The sequence below is a fragment of the Trichomonas vaginalis genome, chromosome II (assembly GCF_026262505.1).
Source record: "Trichomonas vaginalis G3 chromosome II, whole genome shotgun sequence".
NCBI classification, from domain to species: Eukaryota; Parabasalia; order Trichomonadida; family Trichomonadidae; genus Trichomonas; species Trichomonas vaginalis.
The window spans coordinates 25,607,894-25,634,348 of NC_067204.1; the positions used below are offsets into that span (position 1 = coordinate 25,607,894).

A 26,455-nucleotide genomic window follows, 5' to 3' on the forward strand; every position below is an offset into this window, starting at 1 on the left:
TCCACCTTCTTTTTCAAATTTCAACGAACTCACTAACATGAGATTTTAAGTATTCTTTCGTTAAATTGTTCCCCGATGTTATGTCATTAACGAAACTATCACCGTCAAAAGTTAACGAATTCAATTTCGTCGTTGATGCTTTTATTTCATACACCGCTTTATTGATAGTTTTTGGCTCACTTTCTTTAGAAGCATATGAAACATTAATGAATGAATTATATGTATTCGTGAATGAATTAAAATCAATGATTTTCATTAATGACGCCTTTAATGATTCATTTACTGTCGAATCCCTTAAAGTAATTAATGAACTGTCATTTATGAAAGGTACACTGCAAACCGTCGAGTTTGGATCAAATGCTGTAGTTGGTGCAGGAATATTAATGATATAAGTCATTAAATCATTAAGTGATGTTAAATAATGTTGTCGTTTTTGATTTAATTTCTTTAGCATCTGTTATATACGGTAATTTTATTTCTGTAGTTTCTGAATTAAAGATATTCGCTAAAATGTTTTGTAAACTGTTTTTGAACAGCTGTGTAAACCGTTGAATTCGGAACTCTTACGATTTCACCGTCCTTAATAAAAGGCATTGCACATGGTGTAGTGCTTGGGTCAAATCTTTCGGGATTATAATTCAACATATATTCTAACGCTTCATATACAGACTTATATACTGTTGTGTCGTTCTTCATGACAACTTCACCATTTACAATGAATGGCATAGTACATGGAGTTAAAATAGGTCAAACTTTTCATAGTCCTTCCATGTTATGTATTTCTCGGTATTTCCATCACTGATAACAATATATTTGTCAGTAAGTGTGAGAGAGTATTGACCAAAATATAAACGTTTAGCTCTATCAGCTTCATACGCATATGCAGCTATACTCATATTTTAATGAGAATAAAATGTTGTTCTATTTGCAAAGTACAGACCCAAACGAATACGGGACAGTAAAACTACAAACAAACTTAGGTCTACAGAATGAGCCACTTGCATTCAGAATGGTTGACTTGAATAATATTGCTTCATTCGTTATAACTGACGAAACAGATTTCATGGAGCTTGAAATAGATGGAAAGAAGCACGAAATAAGATTTCACAATAATGTAGAATATAAGATGGAAACATTAGCTGGAGTGTTAAATGCTCTCATAAATACTACAATAAACAAGGATAACGGAGAAAACTTAATGAATGTTAAACTTATTGCAGGAGTTTTGAAGTTCAGTTATGTGAAGGAGTTTAAGATAACACGAATGAGTCATAGAGTACAACTTCTTTTGGGAGCATACCATATGACATTTCCTTTGAAAAGTGTTGACAAAACGATTGAGATGAAATCTGTTCCATACGTATGTTATGGTAATTGTTTGTACATTGAGTCAAAAATAGCTAATGTCACAGGTATTTCAGGAGTTAATAGTAAAGGTTCAGTAGAATATAAATCCTTCTGTTATGAAGTAAATTCAATGTTCATTCCAAACGTTCCTGTCATAGCAACTCATTTAGGTAAATGGGTGCGCATTAGTCCTCATAATTTGAAAGACATGCAATTCAGACTTGTTGACTTTCAAGGAGAGCCTGTAGAACTGAAGGCACCAGTGCGAATGACTGTTGAAGTTGACTTTTTAGAAAATATTAAATGCAACGGCTTACAAGAGAACTCAGAGCTAAAAATATAAAGTATGAATGTTATATTTTAGGTCATGAACTTTGGTTGTTGCTGTTTGATGAAACAAATGAGTTAGTTATGTCAGTCAAGAGAACAGAAAAATATTGTGTTAGTGAAAACTGCACCAAGTCAATAAGATTAGGTTTGCATTATGAAGATGAGTTCGATACTGTTGAAGAAGTTTTGGATAGATACTATAAGTTGCTTTAATTTACTAAAACATATTTCAAAACAAAGCTTATAGTAAGTAGATAGTTTTGTATACTCGTTCGAATATTTATACTTAAACTCAACTCCTGTAGTTTCTGGTGTTTCAATGATGCGGATGTTACCTATTTTCATGAATAGTGGAGTTTGACCACAGCATTCGATTTCAGGGTCGAGATAGTCAATGACACATTGTTTCCCTGTTATTCGTGAGATAACATTTTCAAGGTCCTCCTTTGTTAGAATTATTTGGTTCTTACTTATAAGATTTGTCAAAAGCTTCTTATCGTCTTTGAGTAAAATTGTTTGGTATAACTGAAGAAGGTAATGGTCTACGTTATCTGAAGGATTTGTTTGAACATTTGTGTAAGGGTTGTCGTTGGCTTCTCTTGAAAGAACTTGGTCCAGTGGTGGATACTCTAACTTAACATCTGATGTAGCGTTAGCGTTTGAAGCTGTGTTTAAATTCACCGACTTAAGATCTGGTTCTTTTTCTTTCAAACACTCCGAACTATAGTTCTTTATGACAATATTGTTTGTCGTTCGTGAGTCAACATTTGATGTTGGTTCAATTGGAACATTAACGGCACCAGCTAAGATGGATTTGCTTCTCATTTCATATAGAATAAAAACCTTTTATATGTATGAAATGAACAATATACTCGACAAGGGTTTGAATGTAAAGCTAACGAATGAAAATATTGTTGAATTCACTGAGACAGGTGCTGTGTATAAAGATGTAGAACTACTGAACAAAAGAGCAAAGGGAAGAAGCAGGAACATGAACAAAGGGTGGAAGCCTATAAAAATTTATGTCAATAATGGCTCAGGAGGTTCAAACATAAAGTATGCAGAAAGTTATAGAGTTTATGCTCTCAAAGGTGAAAAGCCTTCATTTAAGAACAGCTATTCTAACGCATATCCTCAAAAGCTAACGGATGGGGAAGTGGATGATATGAATGACAGCAAAAATATTAACAGAAATGGCGACAGAGATGCATGGAATTTGTTTACCATCAGTCAATTGAAGGTTAAACTTTAAAACAATGTTGGTCGTTCCCATGGAATATTTTTTGACTTTAATGGTATTAGTCATGATATGAATCTCAAGTATGAACGAGGAGAGATGAGAGACTTATATGCTTCCCAAATTTCTTCAAAAGGTAATGTTATACCTGACTGTTTCCATATGAGTTCAATATCATAACGTGAGAAACCTTGAAAGATAACGAAGTCAGTTATGAGACGTTTTATGTTTAAAGCTAAAAACCTCCATGTTTGCATAAGTATTGCTACAGTTTAAGTGGTAATGTCTGACTTTAGTAATGATGTTAGCTAATGGTGAGTCTGGTTTTGACACTAAACCTTTTCCGGCGAAGTCGTCACAAACGAGCAGAGTGTTTGAAGGATATTTTTTGAAGGGTATTTTGAAAGTTTGATAGAATGTAGTTTGTCAGTCGTTTCATATCGTAAACTCCTGAGTACTGACGTAAGTGGTGTTTGTCAATAATTCTTTCCATCTCCTCAGAAGTCTTTTGCATTCCTGACTGTATAAATTCAACGATGGCATAATATTTCCTCTTACGTCGAATGTAACGTTGAAGAAATTCAATGAGTTCACTGTCTGGAACTTTAACGACAGAGGCTTGAACTTTTGACATAAATGTTTTCGCTGTTGAGTCCATAGAGTCTGAAGTTGCTGATATAATGATTTGGTCATAGTAAGAGTCGTTTCCTAAACGCTGTTATGAGTATATGACGAATGAGGTTAAATGTCTTACCTGAACCCATCTTTCCACAATAGAAATAAACGCCATTTGAACAGAACTCATAGTCCTTACTGAAAGGAAGAATAAGAGAAGAGTTAAGTTTGTCTGTAGTTTCATTCATGTCTTCATCTACATCATGTATTAAATGCTTCATTTATCTCCATTAAAAATGCAAGTCAGAAATATTCAGAACATAGCACCGAGTCTAACTGACAAGAGTATAAAGATATACTATGAACACGTTATGATGAAACCTAAAAATTCAAGAAAGTCAGTATACTTATGAATATCCAAGACACTGGGTAGAGTATGTAGGAGGTGAGAAAGCTATTGAAATCAGACAGGTTCGAAGTATTCCAGCAGGAAGAACAATATTATTGAAGAACTTTAATGTTTTGAGATATAATGATGAAACAAAGAAGCAAGATAGTTTTCCTGTTGCTGTGTATGTGAACTTAGATACAGGAGATGACATGAAAGTTTTTAACACAAAGCTTCAAATGGTAGTGAGAGAACAACTGACTGCGGAAGGACATCCATTACCTTCAGAAGTTACCATAGCATATAATTTTGAAACAAACTCAATAGATTTTAAAGTCATCTCTGCAAAGAAGTCAGGTTTTACATTTAATGAAGCAGATGTATATTCGAATGAAAACTTCAAAGCTATTGCATGGTTAGATAATGACGATTGCTTTAAGAAAATCTTTAAATTCAGTGACTCAAAGATGTCAATAGATGACCTTCGTGGAATGTTACCATCGACGTTTACAGTTGAAGGTTCAGCAGGATTGCTTACAAGATTGTCAATTGGTGGTATTTGGTCTCGTGAGAACATTGTTATAAAATCCAGTATAAGTGAATTTGCTGAAGAATCTATATTATGTCTTTCAAACTACATGTATTCGCCGCCAAAGCATTATAGTATAACAAACTTTGTCAGTAAGTTTAACATAAGACTTGTCGAACCTTCTTCAATGAAAGATGTTGTGCTACCCAAAGACGGAAAGGATGGACTCATTATTGAGATGATTTTAATAGCATATTAAATGAGCTTGTTCTTGAAGATCATTCATGATGAAATAACTGTTGTAGAAGATGTTAGCAATTGTTCAGACATTTTGAAGCGTATAGATGATATAAGAAATAAGTTAGATAGACCGCAAAGTGGTGAGGGCGAAGCCCGTGAGAATGTTTATGTTTCATTGACTTTCTCCAGTAACGAGAACTTTTATGAGATAATATTGAAGAGAGATGATTTTAATATGGGGTAAATGGTAGCTTGGGCAGCTTTAGGCGCAATGGGAACAAAAGCATTAGCATTTGGAGCAAAAGCACTTGGAGCTTATGACGCAGTAAATAAAATGAGTGGAGGAAGGGTTTCGAAGACATTAGATGCAAATAAGGGAAAGATTGGAGGCTGGGTTGCAAAGAAGTTAAGATTAAATAAAATAGGGCTCATAAATAAAGCATCCAATTTGGTTGCGACTGAGTCAGAAAATGCTTTAGGAAAGGACAATGAGTTTGCAAAACACGCAAAAGACTTTAATGACCAGATGAAAGGTGAAACAATGCATTTAAATAGATTCGATGGAACTAAAGAAAATGTTTCTTCTCCACCAGTAGTTCTTCCGTATGGTCCCTATGGAATGTATGGAAACCCTTACGAAAGACCATTTGACCCATTGACTGGTGGAAGTAATTGGTATCATTACGGACGAAGAAGAAAGACAGTCAAGCTGGAGACAGACGTGAAGAAAGCAACTAAAAAGAAACCAAGGAAGAGAGTTATAAAGCAATGAATTCAACAGGGTGAAAAAACAGGTGAAAAAAGAGGTGAGATCTCACCACTTCACCTAAATATATTTTTGTGCTATGTTTTCATACGTGTGAGGGTGGTGATATCATTAATTTTAAGTTTATTTTTTATTTTAATTTTATATAAATGACAGAACAAAAGCAACTCATTCGAATTCCACAGTATAACAAACATACATTTAAACATTTATTCTTCCTTCCTGAGCATAACATGTTCTTTCAAATACATCCGAGACCAGTTGACTTTCATTGACTGTGTATAAAGATAGAAATAGTTTATATCATTAAACCATACGATGACGAAGGTAAGTTATGTAAATTGTACGTTAAGAAGTTAGAGAAAGTTTATGGCTTCAAGTATGACTACAATAGGTTAACACTGATGATGAAGATATTGAGGAAAATTTATGAGAACATTAGTGAAGTCGTTAGTGAGAATGATAGTGAGAACGTTTATTTTTTACATTAGTGAGTTCGTTAGTGAAGTGGTTGGCGGCTTTGTAAATATTTAAGGTTAAGTTAGTGTTGTCGTTTGTGTTGTAAAATATACGTTAACGGTTTTGTAAAGTGTCAAACCGTTATCTTGGGTAAGGTGGAACGCAGTGCCGCAGTACCCAAGATATGTTTACTAACTTGAATGACCTTCAAGAACAAACTCATTTAATATGCTATTAAAATCATCTCAATAATGAGTCCATCCTTTCCGTCTTTGGGTAGCACAACATCTTTCATTGAAGAAGGTTCGACAAGTCTTATGTTAAACTTACTGACAAAGTTTGTTATACTATAATGCTTTGGCGGCGAATACATGTAGTTTGAAAGACATAATATAGATTCTTCAGCAAATTCACTTATACTGGATTTTATAACAATGTTCTCACGAGACCAAATACCACCAATTGACAATCTTGTAAGCAATCCTGCTGAACCTTCAACTGTAAACGTCGATGGTAACATTCCACGAAGGTCATCTATTGACATCTTTGAGTCACTGAATTTAAAGATTTTCTTAAAGCAATCGTCATTATCTAACCATGCAATAGCTTTGAAGTTTTCATTCGAATATACATCTGCTTCATTAAATGTAAAACCTGACTTCTTTGCAGAGATGACTTTAAAATCTATTGAGTTTGTTTCAAAATTATATGCTATGGTAACTTCTGAAGGTAATGGATGTCCTTCCGCAGTCAGTTGTTCTCTCACTACCATTTGAAGCTTTGTGTTAAAAACTTTCATGTCATCTCCTGTATCTAAGTTCACATACACAGCAACAGGAAAACTATCTTGCTTCTTTGTTTCATCATTATATCTCAAAACATTAAAGTTCTTCAATAATATTGTTCTTCCTGCTGGAATACTTCGAACCTGTCTGATTTCAATAGCTTTCTCACCTCCTACATACTCTACCCAGTGTCTTGGATATTCATAAGTATACTGACTTTCTTGAATTTTGGTAGGTTTCATCATAACGTGTTCATAGTATATCTTTATACTCTTGTCAGTTAGACTCGGTGCTATGTTCTGAATATTTCTGACTTGCATTTTTAATGGAGATAAAATGAAGCATTTAATACATGATGTAGATGAAGACATGAATGAAACTACAGACAAACTTAACTCTTCTCTTATTCTTCCTTTCAGTAAGGACTATGAGTTCTGTTCAAATGGCGTTTATTTCTATTGTGGAAAGATGGGTTCAGGTAAGACATTTAACCTCATTCGTCATATACTCATAACAGAGCGTTTAGGAAACGACTCTTACTATGACCAAATCATTATATCAGCAACTTCAGACTCTATGGACTCAACAGCGAAAACATTTATGTCAAAAGTTCAAGCCTCTGTCGTTAAAGTTCCAGACAGTGAACTCATTGAATTCTTCAACGTTACATTCGACGTAAGAGGAAATATTATGCCATCGTTGAATTTATACAGTCAGGAATGCAAAAGACTTCTGAGGAGATGGAAAGAATTATTGACAAACACCACTTACGTCAGTACTCAGGAGTTTACGATATGAAACGACTGACAAACTACATTCTATCAAAACTTTCAAAATACCCCTTCAAAAAATATCCTTCAAACACTCTGCTCGTTTGTGACGACTTCGCCGGAAAAGGTTTAGTGTCAAAACCAGACTCACCATTAGCTAACATCATTACTAAAGTCAGACATTACCACTTAACTGTAGCAATACTTATGCAAACATGGAGGTTTTTAGCTTTAAAATAAAACGTCTCATAACTGACTTCGTTATCTTTCAAGGTTTCTCACGTTATGATATTGAACTCATATGGAAACAGTCAGGTAATAACATTACCTTTTGAAGAAATTTGGGAAGCATATAAGTCTCTCATCTCTCCTCGTTCATACCTTGAGATTCATATCATGACTAATACCATTAAAGTCAAAAATATTCCATGGGAACGACCAACATTGTTTTAAAGTTTAACCTTCAATTGACTGATGGTAAACAAATTCCATGCATCTCTGTCGCCATTTCTGTTAATATTTTTGCTGTCATTCATATCATCCACTTCCCCATCCGTTAGCTTTTGAGGATATGCGTTAGAATAGCTGTTCTTAAATGAAGGCTTTTCACCTTTGAGAGCATAAACTCTATAACTTTCTGCATACTTTATGTTTGAACCTCCTGAGCCATTATTGACATAAATTTTTATAGGCTTCCACCCTTTGTTCATGTTCCTGCTTCTTCCCTTTGCTCTTTTGTTCAGTAGTTCTACATCTTTATACACAGCACTGTCTCAGTGAATTCAACAATATTTTCATTCGTTAGCTTTACATTCAAACCCTTGTCGAGTATATTGTTCATTTCATACATATAAAAGGTTTTTATTCTATATGAAATGAGAAGCAAATCCATCTTAGCTGGTGCCGTTAATGTTCCAATTGAACCAACATCAAATGTTGACTCACGAACGACAAACAATATTGTCATAAAGAACTATAGTTCGGAGTGTTTGAAAGAAAAAGAACCAGATCTTAAGTCGGTGAATTTAAACACAGCTTCAAACGCTAACGCTACATCAGATGTTAAGTTAGAGTATCCACCACTGGACCAAGTTCTTTCAAGAGAAGCCAACGACAACCCTTACACAAATGTTCAAACAAATCCTTCAGATAACGTAGACCATTACCTTCTTCAGTTATACAAACAATTTTACTCAAAGACGATAAGAAGCTTTTGACAAATCTTATAAGTAAGAACCAAATAATTCTAACAAAGGAGGACCTTGAAAATGTTATCTCACGAATAAACAGGGAAACAATGTGTCATTGACTATCTCGACCCTGAAATCGAATGCTGTGGTCAAACTCCACTATTCATGAAAATAGGTAACATCCGCATCATTGAAACACCAGAAACTACAGGAGTTGAGTTTAAGTATAAATATTCGAACGAGTATACAAAACTATCTACTTACTATAAGCTTTGTTTGAAATATGTTTTAGTAAATTAAAGCAACTTATAGTATCTATCCAAAACTTCTTCAACAGTATCGAACTCATCTTCATAATGCAAACCTAATCTTATTGACTTGGTGCAGTTTTCACTAACACAATATTTTTCTGTTCTCTTGACTGACATAACTAACTCATTTGTTTCATCAAACAGCAACAACCAAAGTTCATGACCTAATACATAACAGTCATACTTTATATTTAGCTCTGAGTTCTCTTGTAAGCTGTTGCATTTAATATTTTCTAAAAAGTCAACTTCAACAGTCATTCGCACTGGTGCCTTCAGTTCTACAAGCTCTCCTTGAAAGTCAACAAGTCTGAATTGCATGTCTTTCAAATTATGAGGACTAATGCGAACCCATTTACCTAAATGAGTTGCTATGACAGGAACGTTTGGAATGAACATTGAATTGACTGCATAACAGAAAGACTTATATTCTACTGAACCTTTACTATTAACTCCTGAAATACCTGTGACATTAGCTATTTTAGACTCAATGTATAAATAATTACCATAACATATAGACTTTTAGTAAATGCTGTAGCAATGTGGGCTTCACCTCGTTATGCTTGTTATATTTTCATGATGTTAGATGAACTATATAAAACAGAACGTGGAGAGATGGAAAAGAAACTTCAAGCAAAAGATGAAGTCATTGAATCCAAAGACAAAAGCATACAGAAAAGAATACCGCGTTCAGTACCAAAAGGAAAGGAAAAGAGTTATAAGTATATGATATATACTGAAGAGTTGGAGAAAGAAGAAGATAAAGATATGGTTATGTTGCATTTAGTCAGAAGAAACAACAAGAGCTTTTATGACTTAGCTAAAATATATAAATCTGACAGAAACTGGTTCTATCGTGAAAACTTACCGATTTCAATGACACCGAATGAGCAAATAAAGGAAATTGTCAAAATACTCTTCCTCAAACACACTATGACATCAAAGGTTGCACAATACTTACATTCAAAGAAGACTTAACATTACTGAAGGAAAAAATAACAGAATATTTCAATAACTTCAAAGAGGAAGAATAAAAAATCTAAGCTAATTTTATTTTTTTATAAAATTTTATCTCATATGAAAGAACATGAAATTTAGAATATTCGAACTCATGACAGAAGAAGAGAATGAACAACATGTAAAAGATTATGCAAAATTTCTGAAGACATACAAAGCATTTAAACAATATATAAATGCTTCTAAAGATTATGCAAATTTCTGAAGGTATATAAAGCTTATGAAAAGCGTATGAAAAGTTTATACATTGGGAATTGTTGTAAAATATCGATATGAAGACTAACCAAAAATAAATGAAACAGAGGAGGAGGAAGAAATAACTTTGCATGACCTCCTTTCGGGACCAGTTCAAACATTCTTAAATAAAGGAATAAATTTCATTTTTCAGCATTATTTTTGCATTTTGACACGAAGTGAAGATTTGCACTTCGTCAAAATGTGATGTCATGTTGTCTCATTTTTTCAGAGAAGTTAATTAACCGAGTGACACATGGTGACGTAGTGACACCTTCAGTTCTTCAAAAATAAATTTTCTTATAAAGCTTCAGGGTCTATTTCTTCAACCATTTCACTTCCTTCGTCAATGTCAATAGAAGCTTCTTCAACCTTTGGTAAGAATTTCTGTATAACATCTTTGTTCGTTATTGTCTTCAGAGATGAAGGATAATATTTCACATTTGTTTCACCCTTCTTATATTCTTTCTGTTCGGAAAGATTTAAAGCAATACTGAAGAAGTCAATGTTAGAGTTCTTTATGACAGTATAATGAGTATCTTTGACATTCACGAAGAAACTCTTTTGTTTCAAAACTACTGCTAACTCTTGTGAAGTATAACGTTTGCGGTCAATGACGATAGCTAATGGTCTGACATACTGACCAAACTTAGATTCTTTCACAAACTTCTTGTTAAAGATAACATTAACATTTGAAGCATTATTGAACTCATTCTTGATGGCAGTAGCGAGAGCATTGTATGAAAAGAACTTGCAATCTTGCATGTGTTTCATTAAAATAAAAATATTAAATTATTTTGAAAAATAACTTTAAAAAATCTAATCTAATTTTTTCAAAAAAATATTTTTTTATTTCCTACTAAAGATGTATCGGAAGTTGTCTAAGTTAGAACACTCGGAAATAAAACAACTTCTTACAGAAGCTAATATAGATGTTGCAAAGCATTACGCAACAAACAAAAAAGCACTCGCTGACATCCTCAATGACTATAATGGTGCAATAAGTTATGATAGAATTCATGAGTTCATAAACCGCAACGCGGCGAGGACGAAGTCCATGCAAGAGCATTTCCTTTAAATGACGTTGCTATTGACTTATATCATAGACGTTCAGTACCTCATGAAGTAAGAAGAGAAATGTTTGACATAACAAATGCAAACGTTGGTGAAACAAGAAGAAGAGACGACACACTGAAACAACAGAGAAGAGAGATGTTTAAGAGCGCTATAGAACAAGTTCGCAAAGCTAACGATGTCTTCGTTCCATTGACGACAAACCAAAAGAAGGTGAGAGATGGTTAAAGAAAGATGAAGAGAATAGGAAGAGAAATGTGAAGTCAGGCAATAGACTCATTGACTTTAACATCGAAGCTTTAGATGAACCAAACAGAGACTACTTACACAAACATTTCGGTAAGGTTTTCATGAGACTCTTAGAGAAGATTAAAATAAACTCACAACAGAGATGGATGGTATGTTATAAACTTGGTGGAAAGTATGAATGTTCTACGTTAAACCTCAATAATATTGGAACATTACTACATCAGCTCTTGAAGGAGAACTTTATATCAGAGATAGAAGCAAATGCTGCAGGTATTGTTGAAATGCACTATGACTTCTTCTTGACAAACATAAAGAATCTTACCGAAATAAAGATGTATGATTTAACAGAATATGAAGGCTTAACGATGTCAGATGTAAAGAAAGGCAAACCAAAAAAGAGACCATATAGAGATGAAAGCACACTGACAAATGACCAGAAAGCCATTTTGGAAGCTCTTAAGCAAACAGGAAACCCAGCACTTATAGAAAGCTTTTGGAAAGATAATGGTGAAAAGAAGTTTTATAAGAAGAGAAGCGGTCAGTTCTGGAAGTATCTTTGCACATTACCTATAAATCTTGAACGCTACCAAATTTTCAATGAATTGAACAAAAGAACTGCAGCACTTATGACAGAAGATAACTGCTTCGTTTATGCTTGCATTCAGGCTGGAGTAAATGAAGAAACTATTGACCACATGAGAGAAGTCATTCGTGTTAGAGACTTTCCTCAAAGTAAAGTACAAGAAATTTCTGACGCAACAGGTATAGCATTTAATGTTACCATTGGTTACTTCAATGACTCAAGACATAATGAAATAAAGAGATACATACCAAAAGAATATGAAACTGTTCGAACTATTGACTTACTTCTTGTTGAAGACCACTACATGCTAAATGAAAGATTACCAATGACAACATATTTCATTCGCAACTATATAGAAATCTTGAAGGAGTGTGGTGGAATGAACATTGAGAAACAGATGAAGATTTATACAAAGAGAGAGACAAATATGTAGTTCGTTATGATAGAACAACACCGTTATGGGATGTTATGAAAACATTGTGGGAGTGCAAATATTTCGAACCTATTTCTTATGGAGAACTTTTCACATATACGACTGACTTATATAAACAGAACCTTGCACCATTTAAAGATTTGACGTATGCTCCAAAGTATTGTGTACAACTGAAGAAGAAAGCCGAGTCAAAAGAAGTAAATAAAAAAGTAAGTTCATTCCTGAGCACGTTTTCTTTGCTGACTTTGAGTGCAGTACCGATGGCTTTCATAAAGCTTTTAACATATGTTATGACAGTGAAGATGGTTCAGTGAGTGAAAGCATTTGGGGTCAGAACTGTGCAACAGAATTTTTGGAGCGACTTCCTGACAAGAGTTTAATATATTTCCATAACCTCAGTTATGATATAAACTTCATCTTAAGACACATGACAGAAGTGAAAGGAACTCCCATCATTAAAGGTTCACGAACAATGCAAATAACTGGCTTATATAAAGGAAGGGCAATTATTATAAAAGACTCTTACAGTGTTATAAATAAGAAGCTTAAATTATTTCCTGCTATGTTTAACTTACAAACAGGACCGAAAGAAGTATTTCCATATAACTACTACAGCAGTTTTGTTAGAATGACAACAGAACTGGTGTCATTTCTGAAGCATGTAAGTTTGTCAAAGATGAAACATTCATGAAAAACATAGATTCCATCAAAGGTTGCAGAATAGATGAAACCACTTCGACTTAGAAAAGTATAGCACATTTTATTGCAAACAAGATGTAAGAATTTTAAGAGAAGGTTTTGTTAAGTTCCGCAATGACATATTGAAAGAATTTGATTTAAACGTTTATGACTACGTTAGTATTTGTTCTATTGCTAACAAATTGTTTGAGAACAGAGTGTACTTCCCGAATGGAAATTTATATGACCTCTCAAATAAACCAAGAGAATTTATTTCACGCTGTATTCAAGGTGGAAGATGTATGCTGTCAGATAACATTAAACAAAAGAGCGAAAAGAAACTCATTGCTGACTTCGACGCTGTTTCATTATATCCATCAGCTATAGCAAGACTTTATACTTTAGAAGGTATTCCAAAGGTTATGAAGAAAGAAATGTTAAGCACAGAGTATCTCATGAGACATTTATTCGATGACGACCAAAAGGAACCCATTGGTGAAAAGTTTATGTCTGGCTTCTTTGTTCTCATTAAGATAACAGAGATTGGAATACATAGACACTTTCCTTTAATAGTTTGTGACCCTGAACTAAATCCAGAACTTAACGTTCCCAGAAGTTCAAACACTTGCTGTTTAATGTATGTTGACCATATAACATTACAAGACCTCATAAAATATCAAGGTGTCAAATGTGAAGTGTTGCAAGGATACTATTACGATGGAAACAGAGATATTAGAATAAGAGATGAAGTAAAGAAGTTGTTTGAGTTAAGGTTAAAGTATAAGAAAGAAGGAAATCCTTTGCAAGAAAATATAAAGCTCATTCTGAACAGTATTTATGGCAAAACTATTCTATCTCCTATTGAGTCAAAAATAACCATAGTAAATGACAAAGATGCTATAAGATATGCCATCAGAAACTACAACCATATAGTGAAGTTCGAAGGTTTGGATGGTTCAGATAAAACTATTTTCAAGCTAACGAAAAGCATTTGCAGACACTTTAACTTCTGTCCACTTGGTGTTAACATTCTGTCTATGTCGAAGAGAATAATGTGTGAAGTATTCTGTACTGCGAAGATATGGGACTTCAAATATTTTACCAGGACTGTGATAGCATGCATATTTTCAATGAAGACATACCACTGTTAGCTCAGGAATTTCAGAAGAGATACGGTAGAGAACTTATTGGTAAAACATTAGGTCAGTTCCATTCTGACTTCGCAGAAATAACACCTGGAAAACAAAGTTTAGCATACAAGTCAATATTTTGTGGAAAGAAGACTTACATAGACTTACTCACGAACGATTTAAATGAAGTTGCATTCCATGCACGTTGTAAAGGTGTAAAACAAGACGTTCTTGCTTTAACAGCTAATGAAATGTTTCCTGAAGCTATACAATGCTATTACAATGAAGATAAGAACATTCACATACCTGTTGGAACATATGACAAAGACTCTGAGTTCAGTTTAATGAAACTTTACAAAGCACTTCATGATGGTCAAGAGATTGGATTTGACTTATGTAAGTCTTCTAGTCCTTGCTTTGAAGAGAAGTTTAACTTCTCAATAACGACTAAAACAAGCTTTATTCGTAAGTTGAAGTTCTGAGGTCATTTATTTTTGTCAGCAATGAGGTCATTCGTGATAAAAATAATGAGGTCATATATTTTTGTCATTTATGTATAACCATTGTCTCTCTTAAACTTTGCAATAGACAGCTTTGTTCTTCTTCCTTCTACATCTGTAATGTTTATATAATCTTTGCTATACTGTCTTAAGACATTCATTCGTCTGTATTGAGTTCCCATGAAATAGTAAAAGACATCTTCACTTGGGACATAGTAGTAATTTTCTAGAGTAAATTTAGAGTATTGTATAATTTCAACAGCATCTTCAGGAAGAGTGTCTACAATGTCAAACCAATAGCCATTCGAACCAGAAATATTTCTCATGTTTTGTCTTCTCGACACCCACCTTAAGTTTGAGATATGAAAGTCTCCTCTGTCTCTGTTTATATGGTCTACTTCTCGAAGTCCTTCAGGATTCGGTATAAATTGATTTGCAACAATTTTATGCTTAAAGAGTTTATGTTTGTTTAAATAAACACAAATATAACCATCACCGTTGTCAAACTCACTTACAACTCTTTTGTTACTTATGCGCCTAATTGGATAGGGTACTCTGAAAAGATTTCATAGTCATTGTCATGTTCGAGTGTTTGCCAATGTCCTTCACCTTCCATGCCTTTCACTCAAATAAAAATTTTCAGAAAAAATAAAACTAGCGTAGATTTTACAATACTGCGATGGTAGAGTTTAAGAGTTGTGCTTCAATGTAGAGACAGTCCTTATGGTCTGGAGGTAAGAACACTGGGCAGTTATGGTCATGAGTGGAGAACATGTCTATCCAAAACTCACGATTGAAGCCAGTTAATTTATAGTATTTAGGTTGGTGGTGTAGTTCTTGTATGACCAATGAACTCATTTTCAACTCCCTTACTTAAGTTTGAATATAATATAGCTTGCTTTCTATCCCAAATGCCAGGTGTTACAATCTTTGAAAATTCATTTTTCCTCGGAAGCATTGCATCATAATTGAAAACATTCTTGAAATCATCACTTGGTTCAGAGATTTGAAATCTTATACGTAATGGATTTTCTTTCTTTTTAGCTACTTCATTGAATGGTGAGAATACAACAAACTGACAGTCATGTGTTCCATCTTCATTTTCATTAAATTCATAATGAAAGTCTATAAGTTGTGGCTGACTACCTTCTTCTTTCAGTTGTGCAAGAAACTCACGTAAAGGCTGTAAAGTTTGTACTTCAATGTTAAACTTTTTCTCGAACATTTCATTAAATGAAATCATACATTGTTGCAATGTTGTATCGTCTTTAAAGTATTTGTATATGTGAATGTTTTGGGCGCTTAAAGACTGTTCGTCATTTTCTATCTCGACTTGAAGTATAAAGTCAACCTTTCTGAAAGCACGTGTTATATACATAGATGTTATGCCAATGTACTTCTCTTCATTTATGTTCACAATCCAGTCTGTTGGAAACTTAAACGTTACTCTGTTCCCCTTTATTTTGACGTCAGGGTTTTCACTACTGAACGCAACAGATAAAGGTATTTGTCTATACATTTAATTCGGATAAAAATAAACCATTTACTCTTTCTTTGCTTCAGCTTCTTTAGCTTTTGCTTCAGCTTCTTAGCTTTTGCTTCAGCTTCTTCTCTAGCTTTCTTCGCCAGCAAACGTGGGTTCTTTTGTCTTCCAGCAGCTAATGCAGCAAGTTGTTTTTCACTAAGTTTTCTCTTTGGTCTCTCTGGCTTTTGTTCTTGTTTTTGTTCCTTCAGTTCGGATAAAATTTGCTCACGAATTTCTTTCTTCAATGCTTCAACATCTATGACCCCTTGGGTCTTGTCCGTAGGGCTTGTCTGAGTCATTTGACTGCAGATAAAAAACAAAATTAAAACTTTAACCGATGAAAATGAGCTTGTCAAAATCAGAGCGAGAGTCTATTATATTAAATGACGCAAGAGGAATACAACATCCTTTCTATTACGTAAGTCAGAGTAAAGATGGTAAAATATACGTAAGAAAAAGAAAGGTTCCATTAGCGAATGCAGAAAGCGACAACATTAAGGTGTATGGCAAGGGTGAAGTCCACGAAGCCCATGTTAAGCCTTCTATTCAAACTGAAAAGTCAATAGAACCAGAAGAAAAGAAGCCAGATGTACTTTCAATAACGAACCAAGAGCTTATTGCAAAGTTCGTGAATTTCATTGAAAAACAAACCGAGTCAAAGAATCCTGACCCGCCAGTGAAAGAAGTTGAGACAAAAGAGAATGTACAGTTCATTGAAAATGTCAAGAAACAACTTCCACCACGAATGCCAAGAAGAAGAGTGAGAATAATGAAGTAAATAGATATTTTTATCGAAGTAAATACATGCAGAACGAACAGCTAAACGAATTTACTCCAGCAGAGCATATTCATCAGATTCGCTCATATTTCGATATCATAGACAATGCAGTTCAAATTGGTGACACTAATAGAAAATATTCTGACGCAAAGATTCCATCACAACCTGGAACTGCTAAAGATAACACATGGGTAACATTCAATCTCTCACCTCCTGGTGAAAATATGTTGGACCTTTACAATACATTCATTACGTATAAAATGGAAGGTCAATTTATTGTAGATAAAGAAATTGGTTCAGGTTCCAATAAAACAAACCCACCAGGATTTTGGATTGGTTTCGATGACGCTTTCTATGCAGTTGCTGGATATCAAATCCTTGCAAATGGTCGTATCGTATATTCTCAAGACAACGCAAGAGAAGAAGCATATATAACTTCAAACTCACAAACTACCGAACAAATAAAGAAAGTAGATGTTTTCTCAAAGACTCGACATGAAGATGTATGGAGTCATTCGGGAACATGCAGAACAGGACAAATTGTTAGTGGTCCAATTACAGCAGGAAAATCATTTGATTTTAAGCTTCGTTTAAGAATTCCTGTTAGAAGATTCCTTCCATTAGAAGCTATTCGATTTATTCCAGCTTTTGCAGGAAACATTCAGCTTAAAGTAAAGTTCAGTAGCGACGCCTTACAATGCACATCTATATCTGTAAATGATATCATTGCTTTCAATCCAACTCTTAAAGTTGCATTTGCTTCAGATTCAAATCCACCGACAAATAAATTTGTTCCATGGAATGAACCATTCACTATGATAACGAAGGCAGTAGAAGCTAGTGGAACAGTTACTATTACAACTGTAACCCAGCAACTATTTCGAACAAAGATGGATTTTAATGAATGTTTCATTCATCCAAAGTCATTCTCTTTAGACCCTAACATTTATACAGAACTTGTAGAACATTATACAAACGAGGCTTTATGTTTTCCTGTTAAAGTTATGGATTGGATTCCTATGGACGGTTCATTCTCAAAGAATACAGATAGTTCAAGTGCAACATTTACAGCAGCTTATACGCCTATTAATGTTAAAAGTATTTGGGCACTATTTAGAAAGAAAGACAACTATTATGTTAATTTTGAGAACCCTAAGTTTAAATATCTTCAGCTTTCCATGGGAGCTTATGGAAATATGCCTGCAGAACCTGAAAAATCATATGGACCTGTATTTTATGAAATGGTTGCGAACGCCTGCAATACAAACAATGATATGATAGGATTTAATGAAGATGTTATGAGGTCATTGGTGGATGATGGTAGTGTGGAACATAAATGGGATAGCTATGACAACACACATTTCTTATGTGGTTTTCCAACAGAAGTGGACTTTTGCTTCCAGCAAGGTCAAACATCTACTGCTCCAATAACATACAAATTGTCTGTTAAAGGACCTATTGAACTAGCAACTGAAAATGTACCAAAGCCACTTATTGGATTTATGAGGGATTGTTGCTTTGCCATTCAGGTGCGTGCTAATGGCATCCCCATAATAAGATTAGATGACTATAACTTAGCTACGGACGACAGTGAGGAATAAAGGATGAACGTTTATTTTTAAAGCTTATAAATGAGTTCTTCATCAAGCTCTCGTGAACCTTCACCATCTATGAAACAAACTTTACCAAACGATTATGGAGCACCTATTGAATATTTCTTACGAGCTGCACAATGGCAAAGAGCAGTCTCACCAAGGTTAGGTGTTCCACTAGCTCCTGTCAAAAATAGCATTTGGTCAAGTCCTTATATAAGATATGGTCTCCCACTAGGTTTGCTAGCTACAGCAGTAGCAGTTATGATGTTGAAAAGAAATAAAGCAAATGTTGTAAATAATACTGAAGTAGCTGAAGTTAAACAAACTCCAACGCCTTCACAAGCAAAACCTTCAATGACTCCTGAACCTATGGAAGTACAAACTCCTGTTCAAAAGTCAACTCCTAAACCGACTCCAACATTTAAACCAGAACCTACTCCTCAAATAAATCGTAAAACTCCTGCGTTTCCTTACTGAAAAAATAACGTTATTTTTATTTAATATTAAAATTTTTATTTGATTGAAATGACAAATAAAGTCACTGAAGCAATGAAACAAAAGTTTTTGGTAGAATACATTAAATCAGGAACTATTCCAGAAGGTTTTTACATTCATACTATGAAGGATGGTAGAGTTCAGTTTAGAAAGATAAAGCAACCATTAGATAAAGAAGGAATTTTGAGAAAGATTAAACTTCATGAGGACAACATTGCTAAACTTAAGAAGAAGTTAGAAGAGTTGGAGAAAGGAAGAGAGTTATAAAGCAATGAATTCAACAGGGTGAAAAAACAGGTGAAAAAAGAGGTGAGATCTCACCACTTCACCTAAATTTATTTTTGTGCTATGTTTTCATACGTGTGAGGGTGGTGATATCATTAATTTTTAAGTTTATTTTTTATTTTATTTTTATATAAATGACGAAAACTATTGAGATAACAAACTACAACGGTCATGAGTTCAAGAACTTGTTCTTCGTTCCTCGTGAAAATACATTCTATCAGATACGAGGGAGAAAGGGTAAAGTTAGTTTGAGCGTTTATGAAGGAATGAAGAATGGAAAGTTTATACAAGCATACGATACTGTAATAAACAGAAATTCATCAAAAGTGACAGCTCTCAATTTTTTGACATTTGTAAATTCTAAATTGAATGAGAAAAATGAAATAATACTAAGCATAATACAATATTCTAGATTTAATTATAATTAGGAAAAGTTAGTTTTGAGAGTACTTTTCATAGGCATATAGAATGAAATCTTCTGAAAAATAATATCACATAAACTCATATTATTTTCTAATATATAACTATTTTATATAAAAATCAAATTCAATGATCTTAAAAGCGGAGGATAAACCTCAAAATTTACGAATATAATGAGTGGGAATATTTCATATGGTTTTATGATAGATAAGCATTATATTCCCACTCATTATATTCGTTAATTTTGAGGTTTATCCTTCGCTTTTAAGATCATTGAATTTGATTTTTATATAAAATAGTTATATATTAGAAAATAATATGAGTTTATGTGATATTATTTTTCAGAAGATTTTGTGTTCTTCTTCAAAATTTTATTTTTTTATTAAAAAGAATCTTTACAAAATATACATTTACTTTAATTAATATTTAAAAACGTGCTCTATCAAAAGTTCCAAAAATTCAATATTTTAGCTTTTCTGAGGTGTCACTTTTGATGAATTTCTGTTTACAACAATACAAACGGTAAACGTGTTTCATTAGCTTTGTCAAAACTTACTAACATTTATTTTGACAGTGATTTTGACCTATATGAAGAAGAAAGTGAGTCAGAAGAATATGAACTGTTATGTGAAGCACAGCAATGGGAGGAGTTGCAATACTTTTGTAAGTGAGAATGTTTATTTTTTTACAGTAGTGAGGTGAAGTGGTTGGCGGCTTTGTAAATATTTAAGGTTAAGTTGGTGTTTGTGTTTGTGTTGTAAAATATACGTTAACGGTTTGTAAAGTGTCAAAACCGCTAAGTGGTGTACGGAGGCGCGCAGTGCCTCAGTACACGACTTAACCATACTAACTGACTCTAACTCTTAAGTGCTTTCGTATTTCTTCGATTGCTGCATCAATTTCGGGGATAATTCCACTTGCAAATCCATTGGCATGTTCTATAACATGTAATATAACATTTGGCGCATCAGAATTTAGGGGCATACCAAGAAATATGAATAAGTATTTGATTTCTTCTCCATTTTCATCAACAGGACCTTTTTGGTCTTTAGAGGACCAGGTAGAGAGTGCAACTGCATCTATTGCTATTGCCCATTCATATTCAGGTGTATTTTCTACGTGATAGTTCATGCTTTCTAACATTCGCGGAATGAGCTCAGCATGTTTAACAAACTGTTTCATATTCATTATGTCTTCATGAAACCTATTGTACAATGTTACAGGCGTAGGAAAAGGTAAACAAAATTCCAAGAGAACATCATATGCTGCTGGTGATTTGCTATGTATTAAGAATGCCAAATCTACCAATTCACTTTCACCTCCATATCTATAACCTCTTTTATCTTTTCTACAAATGTTTTCCATAATAGTATGTATAATATTTCTTGTAAATTCAGGAACATGTTCCGGAAATTCTGTATTCCAGTAAGTATCATCGTTGTCTTTTTCTATTTCCTTTGTTTTTCTTCCAATATTCTTATTCAACAGACTTCTGCGCATTTCAGCCTTTATTGCGTCTAAGTCTTCTAGGTAGGCTTTATACATATGCATTTTTCCGGTTCCTGTATACGGGAATACCTGAACATCAGTTTCAAATGATCTTTTGTAAATTTGTTTTCGAATATCTTGATTAAATTTAACTAAAAACGTTTCTCGGTCTCCTTTTATTTCAATTTCAAGTTCTTCAATCTTCTTTTTAAGTTCGTTGATGTCTGAGAGAGGAATATAGAATCCAACATTCATTAACTTTTTGAGAGAATGTCAGACCAATCTGAATAAAATAAACTTAATATTTTCTATAATTTCATACTAGAATAGAATTGGTAATGATATTTAATATCTTTTTGCTTCACTTGTAGAAATTATTTTGAAATTAATTTTTTGTAATCGACAAGATACAATTTTGTTATGACCAAATGTTGTCACTACTAATTTAAATTCCATTTACAACAGCTACTTTATAAACATCCATCCAAAATTGAAGATTCCTAAAATTTCAAAATGGAAATATGCAATATGAATGATGAAATCATATCCAATAGTTATGAAATTCATCATACATAAGATAAAAGATAGAAAAATAAGCAAATATGAAAATTTAATGCATAATGATATGTGAATAACTGTAAAATTGCAAAACCACATCAGCATCAATTATTGGCATAAATATATATTCTTTTGATTGTATATGCATTTCTGTTTTGGAAATAACTTTCAGATTAAACTTGTTAAGCCCATTCATAGATAATTTGCACGAAAACAGTTCTGAACAACTTAGAAAATGGTCTTTGTCTAACTACCAGAAATAATTTATTGATAGAAATGTCTTTTAAAAAAGAAAATTTCATATTAGGCATCCGTAAAGGTTTTTGTTTGAATGTTGGGGTTAAGGAGTGTAATAGTCAAGATATTAGATAACTAAGTGTATGAAGTTGTCATCTATGTTGATAACAGCGGAAAATTAAAAATAATTATTAAATCATAACTTTTTGTCTCATGAAAACCATAAAAAAGTATAAAACTAAAGGTTTTTGCATGTGAACTATAGAAAGCTTTAGATTCATAAAAACTAGATTTTTTTTTGATATTTTGATTTTTGAGGTATACTTTTAAAAGTGGATTTAAAGCACTGATGAAAAAACATTAACTTCTGTCGTTATGATTATTGATTTAGACAATAATGATTTTAATCTTTGATTATCAAAACACTAAAGTCATCTTTTTAACATTTGCTTGGTAGCATTAACTCAAGTCTAAAGTACTATTTTATGTGGCACTCTTAGAATTTTTGTATTCATTGTACACGCTGAAATAGTACCATTAAAGATATGAAACTTTACAAAAAACAGTTAGGATACTATAAATCTAACTGCCAATTTATACACTTTCGGCTAAGGAGAAACATAATAAATTTGACGCTTTTCTTAGCAAGGAAGCCATATTTTTGATTTGATATCATTTTTTAATACAAATTTATATGTGTTAATGCGGGGGTAAACGATAAGCGCAATTACTTTTAGCAAACATACTTTGAAAACCAATATGCTATAATTTTATATTATAATTTGAATAAAAATTGTAAATTGTTAGTTCTTGATGCAGCATTCAAAGATAATAACAAGATAGAACGATTTTCAAAAAGGAATGTTTGATTTTATCATTGAATTAAAATAAAATTCTAATAGTAATATATATGTCTGTGTTATAATGAAATTGATGGTATACGTTAGCACCAAATTACATATGCTAGTAAATACAAGCCACATAAATAACATTTTAGTATGTCTGCAACCTTTTTTTTTGAATCATGAGTAAGTAAGAATATTTTTGTAACAAAATGATATCATGTATCGAAAGAACATACTTTATTGTTGTATCCTCTACTTTTCCAAAGATTATTGTATCTCAAATCTTAATTCTTTAGATGGTAAACAAAAACATTCATGCAAGAGACATTCCAAGGAGCATATTACACTGTAGAATCTTGAAAAAGTTGGAACTAATTAATTCACTCCAGAGGAACAATGTTGTATGCATTCAATTTTAAAATAAAAAAAAACTATATATTATCGAACTTAATACTTTGGGTTTTCATATCTATATACTTCTTCCAATGAACTAATTTCCAAACAAAGCAAAAAAAAAAAAAAAAAAAAAAAAAAAAGGTAGTGGGGCTTCCAGGGGCTGCGCCCCTTCTAGCCCCGAAGATGTTTAGTAAAAAAATGAGGTTTTTATATACGGGTCTTCCAGGAGCTTTTCACAAAATATATATGTTTTCATGTTTTGTCACTTTTCTGTCACTTTTCAGGTAAAAACATTTTTATTATATATATATAAAATGAATTTTACAAAACCACCGTTACCCTTCTTTGGAAATAAGAGTAGATGTAAAGATATTATATTGAGAGAACTTAAGAAACTACCGAATGGTCTAACATTTGTAGATTTGTTCGGTGGAAGTTTCTATATATCTCATTTGTGCCATACTGTATTTCCTGACTCAAAGATTATATGCAATGACTTCGACAACTATATGGACCGTCTCAAACATATACCAGACACTAACAAAATATTGAAAGAGTTAAAAGAAAAGATACCTATAGGTAAGATGGAACGAAGATGATAAGTATTACCATTAGATAAGAAAAATACTGTCAGAGAGGTTTTGAAAAAAGCAGAGTATATTGACTGGGATAGTATATCTTCTAGACTATTATATAGTGGTTCTATAAGAGTTCATGACATTGAAACACTTATGTCAAAAGTTTTATATCTTAACTATACAAAGGTTTTCAAAGAGGACATAGAAAAATATACTGAGGGTATAGAGTTTGTGAGATGTCGTTGGACAGAGTTGTATGAAAAATATAAAAACAAGGAAAATGTTTTCTTTATAGTAGACCCGCCGTTCTATAACACATGGGATTTTCAATACCAAGTAGACTGGACTTTGAGAGACTCTTTAGAAACTTTAGACGTTTTACATAACCATCCATGCTTTTACTTTACATCCGATAAAAGTGGTTTGGAAACCGTTATGAGATGGTTAGAGGACATACATGACTATGAGTTTATATATGACAAGATAGAATATGAGAGAGGTCCTATAAACTGGAGAAAGTGTCATAACAAAGAAATTTTATTAGTAAGTAAATGTGGTTTGAAATAGGACTACTTGTTTTAGGTTTTTTCCATTGTGTCATTTACTTATTTGACGTGGCAGAAAGATATAGAGAATATGAAGATGAACCAATGCCTGCAAATGTCCAGTATATGTACTCGTAAGAGATATTTTTATCTAATATTAAATGGACGCACAGAACTTAGCGAATGCACAGCAACCTGGACAACCAAACCCAGAGAATATTCCAAATGAAGTTAGAATACAAACTGCAATGGCAAACTATGGTCAAGTGCCAACAGATGTACAAATGCAAAACTGCCATGTCAAATGACGCTGCGTTAGGTTTGCCACCATGGTATGCAAATATGAGATGGAAAGAGTTTTATACAAACCCCGAAGTGGGATATAAACAACTTTATGCAGATGACGCGAACACAGGAGTTGACCCAGAATATGTTTTCTACCAGAGGAGAAATAGAATGTATGAGCTCCAGTTAAAGAATGCAATGGAACTCAGAAGGAAACGTAAGAGACTAGGTGGACATTAGATTTTTACATATAGTAAAATGGGTTTCTTCAGTAGTATTGGAAACTTCTTTCGAAATGTTGGAAGAGGTATATGGAATGGAATAAAAACCGTAGGAAGAGGAATTTGGAACGGAGTCAAAAATATTGGTAAAAGAGTAGGTCAGTTCGTTGGTATTATACCTAAAGACCCTGAACCAGAAGAACAAGCTCCTGTTATACAACAGCCTGAACCTGCACCACAGTCTAGTTGGCAACCAAATCCAACACCTCAACCGTATTAAAAATTATATTTTTACTGTTCGATAGTAGTTGTATATGAGACTAAGTTCTAAGTAAAACGCATGGTATAATGGAACTATTCTCTTTCTTCCATCTGTTGTAAACCATACTTGAAAGTCTGAAATACTTCCACTCGGTGGTTCATATAGCTTTGTAGGTTTTTCGTAAAAGTCATTTGCCAAGCATAAAAAAGAGTTTTGTGCACCAGAAAATGAAGCATGAACGATAATAGCATCTGAGTCGAAAACATTTTCATATGTTCCATTAGGGTTTTCGACTTCATAAAAGTTCGGGTGTACTGGATATTCTGCAGGCTGATTTAACATCCTCAGAAACCTATACCATGCCAAGTTGTTATATTTTGTAAATATAAACGTCTTCTCCAAGGTCTTCTATTCTATTGAATTTAACAGTTGCATTTTTCCTGTCATATAAAATATCGAGATGGTACTCTCCTTCGTCAATGTTGTACTGTTTTGCATATTCGAGATAGATATCGTTTATTTTTTCTTGAAAAGCTTGAAGAGTTGTTTCTAAGTTTACAAGCAAACTAACTTGTAAAAGTTTTCCCTGTTCAAATTTCTCATACGTACGTTTCTCTTTGTTATAGTATCGAATTTCAAAAGCGACCGTAAATGGGAAACCATGTATGGCTTCTGAAATGAATTTCATTCTACGAAAGCCAATAGCTTTTGTGACGGATGGGTCTCTTAGCCATCTTAACGGGTAGTCAAAACGATAGCCTTCATGCTTTACGGTCTCTGTCTCAAACTTTTGACCGACATTCGTAAAAAGTTCATCTAATGGTTTAGTTGTAGCAACTCTAGAATTTTCTTTTTCTATTGAAAGCATATTTTATCTAGAATAAAAATGTCAAATGAAACAGCGTCTATGAGAGAAATAAAACACAACCGACAACTCATTTTGCAAGCTCTAAATAAGAACACAACAAACTTTTCAAACTATTCTAAGATATCTGAGTCATTGAAAGAAGGAAACTTAAAACTGACGATAAACCCAATGACAGACGAGTTTCTGTTTCAAGACAATAAGAACCATACTGT

The 26,455-nt window shown here is 33.2% G+C and overlaps 12 protein-coding genes and 3 pseudogenes across 15 annotated transcripts, besides 5 other annotated features; 9 read left to right on the forward strand and 6 right to left on the reverse strand.

Annotated features, from left to right (window-relative positions):
- Positions 1 to 6,108: part of a mobile genetic element that runs on past the window's edge.
- Positions 4,130 to 4,705, forward strand: TVAGG3_0609030 (uncharacterized protein; the record flags this gene model as incomplete). Its single annotated transcript, XM_051239971.1, has 1 exon — positions 4,130 to 4,705. One exon carries the CDS (start codon positions 4,130 to 4,132, stop codon positions 4,703 to 4,705), a length of 576 nt encoding a protein of 191 aa, XP_051097795.1.
- TVAGG3_0609040 (protein of unknown function, DUF4107 family) lies at positions 5,021 to 5,458 on the forward strand (the record flags this gene model as incomplete). The annotated part of the gene is made up of 1 exon (XM_051239972.1): positions 5,021 to 5,458. The coding sequence occupies one exon, from the start codon at positions 5,021 to 5,023 to the stop codon at positions 5,456 to 5,458; it is 438 nt and encodes a 145-aa protein (XP_051097796.1).
- A 26-nt stretch (positions 6,109 to 6,134) lies between the features above and the next one.
- On the reverse strand, positions 6,135 to 6,941 carry TVAGG3_0609050 (uncharacterized protein; the record flags this gene model as incomplete). Its single annotated transcript, XM_051239973.1, has 1 exon — positions 6,135 to 6,941. The coding sequence occupies one exon, from the start codon at positions 6,939 to 6,941 to the stop codon at positions 6,135 to 6,137; it is 807 nt and encodes a 268-aa protein (XP_051097797.1).
- A 124-nt stretch (positions 6,942 to 7,065) lies between these two features.
- Positions 7,066 to 20,812: a mobile genetic element.
- Positions 10,516 to 10,989, reverse strand: TVAGG3_0609070 (uncharacterized protein; the record flags this gene model as incomplete). Its single annotated transcript, XM_051239974.1, has 1 exon — positions 10,516 to 10,989. One exon carries the CDS (start codon positions 10,987 to 10,989, stop codon positions 10,516 to 10,518), a length of 474 nt encoding a protein of 157 aa, XP_051097798.1.
- Positions 11,081 to 11,563, forward strand: TVAGG3_0609080 (annotated as a pseudogene). The gene has a single exon. A coding segment is annotated over exon 1 (483 nt).
- TVAGG3_0609090 lies at positions 12,426 to 13,412 on the forward strand (annotated as a pseudogene). Its single transcript has one exon. A coding segment is annotated over exon 1 (987 nt).
- On the reverse strand, positions 15,788 to 16,381 carry TVAGG3_0609100 (uncharacterized protein; the record flags this gene model as incomplete). The annotated part of the gene is made up of 1 exon (XM_051239975.1): positions 15,788 to 16,381. A coding segment is annotated over one exon (594 nt), but the record flags the coding sequence as incomplete, so codon positions are not given.
- TVAGG3_0609110 (uncharacterized protein) lies at positions 16,409 to 16,686 on the reverse strand (the record flags this gene model as incomplete). The annotated part of the gene is made up of 1 exon (XM_051239976.1): positions 16,409 to 16,686. A coding segment is annotated over one exon (278 nt), but the record flags the coding sequence as incomplete, so codon positions are not given.
- On the forward strand, positions 16,731 to 17,165 carry TVAGG3_0609120 (uncharacterized protein; the record flags this gene model as incomplete). The annotated part of the gene is made up of 1 exon (XM_051239977.1): positions 16,731 to 17,165. One exon carries the CDS (start codon positions 16,731 to 16,733, stop codon positions 17,163 to 17,165), a length of 435 nt encoding a protein of 144 aa, XP_051097801.1.
- TVAGG3_0609130 (uncharacterized protein) lies at positions 18,170 to 18,766 on the forward strand (the record flags this gene model as incomplete). The annotated part of the gene is made up of 1 exon (XM_051239978.1): positions 18,170 to 18,766. One exon carries the CDS (start codon positions 18,170 to 18,172, stop codon positions 18,764 to 18,766), a length of 597 nt encoding a protein of 198 aa, XP_051097802.1.
- On the forward strand, positions 18,797 to 19,237 carry TVAGG3_0609140 (uncharacterized protein; the record flags this gene model as incomplete). The annotated part of the gene is made up of 1 exon (XM_051239979.1): positions 18,797 to 19,237. One exon carries the CDS (start codon positions 18,797 to 18,799, stop codon positions 19,235 to 19,237), a length of 441 nt encoding a protein of 146 aa, XP_051097803.1.
- On the forward strand, positions 19,286 to 19,522 carry TVAGG3_0609150 (uncharacterized protein; the record flags this gene model as incomplete). The annotated part of the gene is made up of 1 exon (XM_051239980.1): positions 19,286 to 19,522. The coding sequence occupies one exon, from the start codon at positions 19,286 to 19,288 to the stop codon at positions 19,520 to 19,522; it is 237 nt and encodes a 78-aa protein (XP_051097804.1).
- Positions 19,844 to 19,880: a mobile genetic element.
- Positions 20,436 to 20,473: a mobile genetic element.
- TVAGG3_0609180 (uncharacterized protein) lies at positions 20,807 to 21,325 on the reverse strand (the record flags this gene model as incomplete). The annotated part of the gene is made up of 1 exon (XM_001285498.1): positions 20,807 to 21,325. One exon carries the CDS (start codon positions 21,323 to 21,325, stop codon positions 20,807 to 20,809), a length of 519 nt encoding a protein of 172 aa, XP_001285499.1.
- A 2,271-nt stretch (positions 21,326 to 23,596) lies between these two features.
- Positions 23,597 to 26,455: part of a mobile genetic element that runs on past the window's edge.
- On the forward strand, positions 25,151 to 25,393 carry TVAGG3_0609200 (serine threonine-protein phosphatase family; the record flags this gene model as incomplete). Its single annotated transcript, XM_051239981.1, has 1 exon — positions 25,151 to 25,393. One exon carries the CDS (start codon positions 25,151 to 25,153, stop codon positions 25,391 to 25,393), a length of 243 nt encoding a protein of 80 aa, XP_051097805.1.
- On the reverse strand, positions 25,519 to 26,243 carry TVAGG3_0609210 (annotated as a pseudogene). Its single transcript has one exon. A coding segment is annotated over exon 1 (725 nt).